The sequence below is a fragment of the Microtus ochrogaster genome, chromosome 6 (genome assembly GCF_000317375.1).
Source record: "Microtus ochrogaster isolate Prairie Vole_2 chromosome 6, MicOch1.0, whole genome shotgun sequence".
Taxonomy (NCBI): Eukaryota; Metazoa; Chordata; class Mammalia; order Rodentia; family Cricetidae; genus Microtus; species Microtus ochrogaster.
The window spans coordinates 82,113,131-82,123,406 of NC_022013.1; the positions used below are offsets into that span (position 1 = coordinate 82,113,131).

General features: G+C 51.2%; 1 protein-coding gene across 1 annotated transcript in view; it reads left to right on the top strand.

Annotated features, from left to right (window-relative positions):
* Capn2 (calpain 2) overlaps positions 1-10,276 on the top strand; it is a 56,224-nt gene that overhangs the window by 3,593 nt on the left and 42,355 nt on the right. Inside the window, exon 2 of the mRNA XM_005348932.3 lies at positions 2,639-2,708. Within this exon, the coding sequence (XP_005348989.1) occupies positions 2,639-2,708 (70 nt within the window). The remainder of the gene's footprint in view (positions 1-2,638; positions 2,709-10,276) is intronic.

Here is a 10,276-nt window from a genome sequence, read left to right on the forward strand (position 1 = left end):
TCTTTAATACAACTATTTTCTCCATGACTCTAGGCTGAGGCAAGCTGACATTTACACACACACACACACACACACACACACACACACACACACACCCCTTCTTTCACCCTTCCATTCAGACAATGAACACTTACTGAACACCTGTTATATTCCAGGCACAGGCTACTTAGCATCTATTTCTGAAGCCCACAAAGGTTCTCTCAACAGGTGATAGAGATCTAGGGCCATTTCAGGGACTCTGCCTGGGCAGGCCACACACCACATAGCCATTCTATAGTTGGGGAAACTAAAGCTTGGGCATGTCAGACTTCTTCAGAACAAAACAGGAGTGGAGCCAGGCCTGTCTTTGCAGACCTTGGTGGAGTCAGGCCATGGTACAAAAAAAAAGTGACCCCTGGGTTCATTAGTCAGTTATCGGAGACTGGAAAAGAGCAATGTCACTGGATGGTGTGGATGGGGTGGGGGAGGGTGGGGGCGGGCAGGCAGGCTGGAGACCCTGGAGTAGGAGGGATGGAAGTGAAGTGTGTGTTTCACTCATTTAAGAAGGATGTCTAAATGACAGGAAGAGGAGAGGGAGAGAAGGGAGGGAAGGAGAGAGAGAGAGAGAGAGGAGAGCACGTGCACACTAACACCTATGGCTTGATTTGAGAGACTGGGCAGCTGTAGGCAAGTTGAGTTTGTTCAAGGTTGAGTCATGACAGAGGAAGGGGTTAAAGATGACTTCCAGAGAAAGAATGAAATAGCCTTGAGGAAGAGACAGCAGGGCTGGGCAAGGGAGCTGGTTAGCCATCCTGGGGGCGGGGGCGGGTGCTGCTAACTCTTCCTGAGGGGATGTCATAACACTGGCAAGAGAGAGCTCCACTACAAGAGGGATGAGGTAGAGCATGACCATGGCCACACTGAGGCCACAGATAGGAGTGGTACTGCATCACCCAAGGCTAGCACATCAGGTCCTCTATAGAGTTGTCATTTATAGAGTCCATGGCAAAGCCATTAATGTTCATCTGCCCTGACCCTGAGAACAGTTTCTATGGGTGGTACATTTGTCTTCAAGCCCATTTTACAGATGCAGATCGAGCTTCAGGGTGTTCAGTAACCCACCCGCCTCCTAGGACCTATGCATTAAGAGGCACTGCCAAGATTCTCACTACCTTGTCAGAATCCAAGGCCCGCACCCGCTCCTTTCTTCTACTGCTACGTGGCTACACCCGTGTTTAATTTCAGGCTCCACAGGCTGTAGGCAGGGCTGTTTTCTCAAGTGTCTCTGGGCTGTGAAGTCTGAACTTGGGCTTCTCTGGAGACCCTGAGGCAGTTCCTGAAGTGTAATGGTAGCCCCTTCCGGAGGTGAGAGCTTGGTCCCTGATTGATCAGTGTGATTAAGTAGCTCCTGGAACTGAGCCCCGTCTGTGCTACCCCCAGGATAAGTGCTTGCCTGGCAGGCCTTAGGGAAAGCTGGCTTCCCTGCCTGGACAAAAGTGCATTCTTGCTATCCCTTCCTTCGCCAGGCAGACTGGTGGGGAAGCGGGAAGGGAGCATGCTCGCTGGTGTGCTGCTGGAGGCTGCCAGGATGGCCCCATGTGAGACCCAGCTCTCACCCAGGGAAGACTCCTTGAGACAGCAGCATGCCCAAGGGGCAAGGCCACTCTATGCAGATGTGGCACTCCTACAAACCAACATCTCTGAGTCAAAAGCTGCTCAGATTTGGGCCCTGACTTCCTTTGTGGCTTTTGGGTGGAGCGCTTCGAAATCCGGAAACACATCCAGGGGGCTGCTGAGCCCTTCCACCGTGGCTTCCATCGGGCTGTTGGGAACAGCCACGGCAGAGGCACAGGATGGAGAGGCTTAGCATTAGGAGTTCAAATCCCAGTGATTTCTACTCCTGGGGAGGCAAGGAGCTTTGAACAATCACCTTACTTCCTGAGCTGCTCCCCACGTGTAAGAGGAGCTACATCTCCCTGAGTTTCCCCAAAGGGCTGTAAGAGATAAGGCTCCAAGCAGTGAGCACAGCGGGTACAGAGTGCATGAATTCTTCTAGTTCTGGGGCCAACTCAGAAGGGCTGGATCCAGTCCCCTAACCCAAAGAAGCACGTGTTTTAGAAAGATGGAGGAGGACCCGTGAACACCACCACACAGCACAGGTTTAGGTTCCCAAAGGCTTTGGGAAGGAACTCAAAGGGAAGAGTGGAGCTAAATGAGGAGGAAAGGCTTCATGCCGGAGGAGAGGGATGGGAGACTTGAAAGATGAACGGTTTGGGAAAATGTAGGCAAAAGAGGAATGCCTTGCAAGCCCAACCACTGGCATGCAGGCCCAGAAGAGAAGGTGCCAGAATGGTGGGCAGCGGGGCACTTAGCATGGAGGGTCTCAAAGCCTGGCAGAGGAAGCTGGATGTACTCCCTGCCCTTGGTAAACAGCATAAAGGAGCCGACTGCAGGTGATTTGAAATGTGTGGGGTCTGATGACTTCCTGGAAGCCCCCCTCCCCGCCCCACCCTGTTAGGGCCAATGGAGCAAGGTCACATGACTAGCACGGAGATCTGACTGTGGAACTCTCCTCAGAGCTGAGTAGCACGAGGAGGAGGGGCTGGACTCACAAGCTCCTGCCGGCTATGTTGACCTTACTCTGTGGGTTTGTTTCTAGGAGATCTGCTCTGACCCCCAGTTCATTGTTGGAGGAGCCACCCGCACAGATATCTGCCAAGGAGCCTTGGGTAAGTCGAGGGGTCTGGGGCAACCTGTGCCATGTCAGCTGCAAGTTCCACGGCTTCTGTTCTCGAGCCCTGTGGTGACTTCCATTCCCAGAAGTTCCCTGAACATCCTGTCTCCTGGGGATGTCCCCCAGCCAGCCACGACACTAAGGTGGAAGTTCTGTGAGGTCCAAAACAGGTCCCCAAGAGGGGGCAGTGACACAGTGTGAAGGAGGGGAACCTCTGCTGAGAGGAAGGGGAAGCCCTTACTGGGAGGAAGTGGAAAGCGCCAGGACCAGCTCAGCCCTGCAGGCAGCTGGCTCCCTGTGGCTCACCAGGAGTAAGCTGTGAGGATTGTGCATACTCACACAACTGTAATACTCATGGATTCAAACTAACCCGGGTGTCAATCAAGATTGAGAGGACTATGTTTGAGAATCCCAGCTCCAGAGTCCCTAGCCTCGTTCTGAAACTTCCCGGGCTTCAGTGAAGTCTCAGCCTTGAGAATCCACCCTCAGTTTTTCCTATACATAACAAACATGGGCCTATAATTATTGGAGCAGATTACTTGCTCTGATAAGCTGGAAACCTGCTGTCCACCTCAACCAGCTTCCTAACAAGCCCATGGTAGCAAAACTAGCCAGCCAGAATTCACCCCCTTCCTGTGCCCGCTTCACAAGGGTTCTGATCTCTTAATGATGGCAGCCACTATTTCCTAAGCCAGTCACTAAGCCGTGCTTGTCCACGCTCCAAGATACCCCTGGTCACTCTGAGTTTACAGAGGAGTGGGCTAAAACCAAACTGTAGCCAGAGAAGAGGCCTGGTGTACAGACATTTGGTCTGACCCCAGCATTAGAGTGTTAAGTGCCGAGGTGATCTCCCTACAAAGAAGCCTGCCAACATGTCACCCTGTGGGGGACATCATGACCTGTGCAAATCCTAAAAACAGGGCAACCTCAAGGGAAAACAGGATCCAGACCTGTTGGAACACAACCATGCTAAGTGTGGATTCCTAAGATGCCAGAGAGTTTTCTCACCTGCAGGAAACAGGCCTCCCTTCTCTGCCCTCCCTTCCCAGGAATTAGCAGACTGGTATCCCAGGTTACCTAAGGTGTTCAGTGAGGCCAGCTACTGGCTCGAGAAAGTGGAGGTGGTAAGGGCTGGGTGTTGATTAAGGTTATGACCAAGCTTGAAGTTTTTGAAGGATCTGGAAAAATCCAGCAGCTACTGAACCCTACTCGCAGCCTAAACAGCTGCTTCAGAACTCTGAAAACATCTGAAGGGCCACGCTACACATTACAAGCACCCGAGTTAAGTCCCATTTCAATTCCACCAAGTTTTGGTTTGGGAGGGGGCCATACGGTTAAATTCCTGGGGGGAAATTGCTTGTTCTAAGTCCAGAACCAAATGAAAAAGAGAAATATAAACCTTCCTAAACTTTCTTGGCAATTGATCTAATGTTTAAGGTCTCTGAAGTGCGCAGACTAGCCATTTTATTTTCTCTTGGCTTTTATTCTGGAAGATTCTAATGAGATTGTGGGTCATGAAATGTAGTCTACTGAACTCTCGCCCTTACTTCGGCTTCTGGGCATGAGGTCCTGAAGGGGTGGTAACAGCCCCAAGTCCCAAAAGGCTCAGGAATGACAGAACAGGGCTGTGGCAGAAACACAGGCTCAGGAATGAATGTCAGGAGTTGGGGGGCCTCGGCCCAGGCATCACTGGGGACCTCAATTTTCCCAAACTGCAGAGGGAAGCAAGTTAAATAAGATGGCATCAGAACCCACGGATAGGTGGCATTCAGCCCTCTAAAGCTGTTCTTGCCGTGGGCTGGAACAATGGTAGAACGCTTGACCAGTTGGCAGGAATGAGGTCCTAGGTTCAATCCCTGTGGCAGCAACGAGTCAATCAATAAAATCAAGCCCTTCCCGGTTCATGGCTAGCTGTCCCCCATTCCTGGGTCTGGTATGTGAGCAGTAAGGCTCATCCCCTGAGAAACAGTGGGTAACTCAGACAGCATTGTCTTTTTGTTCGGTTTGATCTCATTATTATATGCAACCATCCCAAGTCCCACATAGATACATTTTTTAAGATTTATTCATTTATTGTATGTATATGAGTACTCTATCTGCATGTATGACTTTATGCTGAAGAGGGCATCAGATTCCACTAGAGATGGTTGTGAGCCACCATGTGGTTGCTGGAAATTGAACTCAGGACCTCTGGAAGAGCAGCCAGTGCTTTTAACTGCTGAGCCCAAGTACGTATTTTTTTACACTCACCGCGCAGATATGCAAACTGAAACACAGACAGGAGGGTGCTTATAAGGCTGTGCTCTAATCATTGCCTGAGCCCTAGCCTGATGCAGGTCCTGCACTCACTTTATGACCCCACCCGGGGTCTGAACCCATGGTGCTGAGCTGGGCAAGGAGTTCATTTTCTCCACTTGTGCCTCCTACCCCAAATGCATTCGGTGACCCAGTGAGCCTGCGTAAATGGCTCTCTTAGACTTGTACACGTCCCCGGCGTCCGTCTACGACCTTTGCTGTGCTGCCCTGAAGTGCTTTATTCATGATCTCACCCGCTTTCTTAGAAGGCTCGACTTCCAGCCGTCCCTCAAATGGTTCAAACCGTGTGTGTGCGCACGCACAAGCACGTGTGTGGGAGCATGTTTGCCTGCACTGAGAGGCTCCCTCCATGAGCCACCTGTACAGCAGAAGGCGGCTGGACCAGGCATGGACTCAGCAGAAAAATTCTACCCTTCCTCAAGGAAGGTTGGAAATAAAAGACCAAGCCTCAGCCAGACTGGCCCAGAGAGAGGCCAGAGGCTCTGTGACTGCTGATGGTGACCGAGCCTTTGCCCAGCAGGCCTCTGGCATCCAGTCCAGAGTGGAAGGTTCTCCCTGCTGTCCCAGCTGTTCAAACCACAGACCTGTGCTCACTGGGCCATTGAAGTGAGTCAATTTGCCTCCACCATCATCTGGTTCCCAGAAGAGCCACCAGGAAGTGTGCCCTTCCCTACAGCCTCCTGGTGTTTCCCTCATCAGAGAGGCAGAGGGAGCAGCTGGGTGGGAAATACTTTCAAATATTTTAAACAACTAAAAATGAAAGGTTTTAAGTCAGGAAATAAACCATTAAAGAAAATATCTCTGTATTAGCCCAGAATTGCCTGGAACTCACAATGGAGCTCGGGCAGGTCACCGACTGGAGACTAAATGCTGGGTTCGTTGTCCACTTGGTACATTGTAGAACAAAAGGAGGACGAATCCGCTTGTCCCAACAAAGTAGCCAACACCCATTTCCTAGCTATTGTCTTTTTAAAAAATTGCACATGTCATCATTATTATTATCATTGTTGTTCTGTGTTTGAGATAGTGTCTTGCTGGGTATCCCAGACTGGCCTTAAACTTGAAGCAATCCTCCTGTCTCAGCCTCCTGAGAGCTGTGATTACAAATGTGCCCCAGTTTTATACTCCAGATGTTGGGATTATAAATTGTGCCACCATGCCTGGGTTTCTTACTTATTTATTTGCTTTAAAGGGTTTTGCTATGTAGCTGAGGCCTAGAATTCATATTTATCTCATCCTCAAACTCACAATGCTCTTGCTCTCAGTCTTCTGAGTGTTGAGATTACAGCAGTACCATCATGCCTGGCTTAAAATGTTAAATTTTTAATTTCTTTCACTTTTATATGTATGGGGTTTTGCCCCCACCCCCATGTGTGTGTGTGCATGTGCATGTGTGTGTGTGTGTACCTTGTTTGTGCAGTGCCCAAGAAGGCCAGGGAAGGTATTGGAGTTACATGGCTGTGAGCCACCATGTAGATGCTACACTTAAACCCATATCCTCTTGGAACCCCCCACATGTGAATTTTTAAATTCATCCTTATAATAGGAATTTCTGCATTTTAACAAACTTTGTGCTTTTAGGATAATTTTAGATTTGCAGAAAATTGAGGAGAGAGCACAGAGACTCCTGTACCCCAGAACTAGTCTTCAGTCTTACGACCATCTCATGAGGGTGGTCCATCTGCTACCATTGATAACCAGTATCAGTGCGTTCTCCTAAGGACCACACTTCACATAGACTCTTTAGGTCCAGGGTCTCTTCCAGAATGCCACATTACATCACTGTCATGTCTCCCAGGGCGCCTCTCGACTATGACAGTGTCTCGGCCGTTTCTTGTTTTTTGTTGAACTTGACAGTTTCAAAGAGTACCAGCCAAGAATTGTGTATAACGGCCGTCTCTTGGAATTTGCAGCTGCCTCTTTAAAATAATACGTGGAAATGTTGAGCACGGTGGGTGCCTGTAATCCCAGCACTCAGGAGGCTGAGGCAGGAGGATTACTAAGGGTTCCAGGCAACTTTATCTCAGAAACACACCAAATTAACAAGAAGAATAAGAATAAAAGAAGACGATGCTGGTGCCTGTAATTAAAAACAAAACGAAACTAGACAATAACCAGAAAACGGGTGTAGGCTAGTTTAAAGAAGAAAGTGAATCCATCCTTCTCTCTTCATGGTCCTTCACCCCCAGCCCCACCCCACCCTCCTGCTCCATCACCCCACCCCATCCCCACAGAGGCCGCTCCCGGAATACTTTAGTATCTATGAGTCATGGCTTCCGCAACTTCCTCTCTGCTGCAAAGGCTCTGACACAGCTCTCTCCCGAGGCTGCTGTCTGCTTTGCAGCTGTCTTCCCCTGCTGCAGTTTCAGGCAGCAGAAACGACACTCCAGCACTCTGGCGCTCCTGCGCTCTGGTGAAGTGCTGGCCTCTGTTTTGCCTTGAGGCCCTGTCTTGCCCTGGCTGGCCCCAGGCTTGGCCATCAGACAGCAAGGCTACAGCCTCCTGTGATAGCTCTGCGTTTGGCTGTGGAGTTAAGAGTGGTAGGAATCCATCAGAGCCTCCAGCTCACCTCAGCTGTCCTCTGAAGCCCCAGCGTGCTCAGCGGGTAGTGGGACTGACTTCTGGGTCTGTAGATCAGGATATGATCTTTGGCTGTCTGGGCACTCCCTCAACTTTCCCACCAGCTGTCTGTGGCTGGGCGCCACAGCACATCCCTGTATGACCTCAGTCATCTTGCGTCTGGGAAGAAAGGGTTAGATCAGATTTTCCAAAGGCCCACACTTGCAGCATGTGATTTAAAAATCAGTCACCTCCCCTGTGCTTGGGAGCAGAGTTCAAAGTCAACGGAGCCTTGTTCAGCCTCAGCCCCCAACAGTGTTAGCTCCAGGGAGGCTGCTCTATGCGGCAATAAGGACTTCACGTCCTGTGAGGCACTGTCGGGTCCGGGCAAGATCGCTGCATGGATGGTGAGCCCCAGGATGAGACGGCCCATGCTGTCTCTGACTTGCCTGAGAGCAGGTGGCGTAGAAGGCAGGTGTGGAATGAGGCAGGCTCGACCAGCTCTGTCTCAACAGAGAACTTAGCAATGATGCAAGTGTCCAGCTGCACTGCCCAGTAGGGTGAGAGGGAGGACTTGGGCACCCAATGGTTAGAGGCTAGCCCCTGAGCTCTGTCACTTTGAACAGCAAGAGCACTCTTCCATAAAATGGTTATAACCATGTGGAGATGAAATGGGATAAGTCACAGGGCTCGGTGTGCAAGAGGCTGAGGCTTGGCAAGGAGTTGATAAGACCTCTGGGGACGGGACGGTGTGCCCGAGGGGAGACACTCGGATGAGGCTGCCTTGCACTGCCCCTCTTTCATGCCTGGATGGGTCCAGCGGTGACCACAGTGTCAGAGAGGGTTGTGACTGAGAAGGTAGTAGTGGGGAAACTTGGAGATTCCTCTGCTCCAGCACATTAGAGTTGTGATGGCCACACTTGCTGCTGTTTCCTTCCCAGAACCAGAGGTCTACTAGTGCCACTCAGCCTGGGCTCCTGCACCACCAGCCAGGGCTCCTATGCCATCCGGCCTGGGCTCCTGCGCCACCCGGCTGGGATCCTGTGCCATCCGGCCTGGGCTCCTGCGCTACCCGGCTGGGATCCTGCGCCACACGGCTAGGGCTCCTGTGCCATCTGGCCAGGGCTCCTGTGCCACCAGCCAGGGCTCCTGTGCCACATGCCCTGGGTTCCTGTGCCATCCGGCCTGGGCTCCTGCGCCACCAGCCAGGGCTCCTGTGCCACATGCCCTGGGCTCCTGTGCTTGCCTCCAACATCCTGGGAATGTTAGTCATCAGTTTCCAATTGCCCATCTGTGAAATGGGAACCATGTGGACATTTGAATCATTTTTCCTTTCTCCACACCATGTGGCATCTTGAGACCCCTGATTCTAAAGTGTTCTTGAGACCAGGGCCTCTGGGGGTTACTTCATCCCCCAGAAGATGGGTGAAAAACCAGCAATAGTCCTCGTCAGGCCAACCCTCACTCTGGTATGTCTCCTACATGTTGTTGCCTTAGCTCAATCCCCTTCCACTGAAAGGGGCTGCTGGTGAGCAGGAGCTTCAGAGAGCAGCAAGGACCCTCCTCTCTCCACCTCTCTCTTCTGAAGGTATGGGAAGGAGGCAGTGAGCTGAGCAGTGAGCTGGGAAAGGGGGGGGGTTGGGCTGCCTGATGGGAAGAGGCATGGGGTAGAGGATGATGGGAAGGCAGACAAGAGGATGAGGAATCACGCTGCCTGGGTACCAGGAGAAAAAAAAATCCTACATCAGATAGTGACTGTGGGAGTGGCCCAAGATGGTTGGGGCTGCAGGGAACAACAAGGTAAAGGAAACCGGGGGCAGGTATGTTCTACTGTCCCAGGACAACTGAGGAAGGAAGGGGCTTTGCAGCTCTCTGGTAACCAGACAGACATCGGAGTATGAAAATGTGGCAAAAGTCCTGTACCTTTGTGGATGCCCAAACGTGTGAGCCTATTTCCATCTTGTCCCTCCCACTCCCTTCAGGGCCTTCCCACCGCAGGAGAGAGAAAGACAGGGGGATGAATGGATTGGGGGTCTTTGGCACAAGAGACTGGAGACCTGACGTTGGTGAGGAGGGGCTGGGTAGAGTTCAGGCTTCCTCCCTCCCCAAGTTTAGTGGAAATGACAGGATTGCACATGCGTGGGGAACTCCCATTTGGGGAAGCCTTTTCTGGCCTGCTGCCAGGCTGTGGAATGAGTAACAGGAGGGAAGGCCCAGAGTGACTTATCATCACCTTATTACAGGCCTGACTCTGGGCTGGGGTGTTTCCTCTAAAGCAGCGGTTCTCACATCAGATATCCTGCGAATCATATATTTACATTACGATTCATAACAGTAGCAAAATTACATTTGTGAACTAGAAACAAAATAATTTTATGGTTGGGGGCCACCACAACATGAATTAATGGGTCGCAGCATTAGGAAGTTGATAACCACTGCTTTAGAGAAACCCACAAGCCAGTTCCAGAGGGACCTTACAGTGACTCACTGGTCCTTCCTTCTCATTGCTCCTGAAGTTGAGCTATCTGAGAACTGAGGTCCCCTCCCTGTCTGGGCTGCCGAGGGCAGGAGAGTGGCCTGTCTCTTCCTCACAAGGTGTCAGACGGGCTGGAGACGGAAGGCAGAAGTGTAGCCAGGAGCTGCTTCCATAATCTTTGTTTCTATTTTGTTGATTTCCGCCCTCAGTTT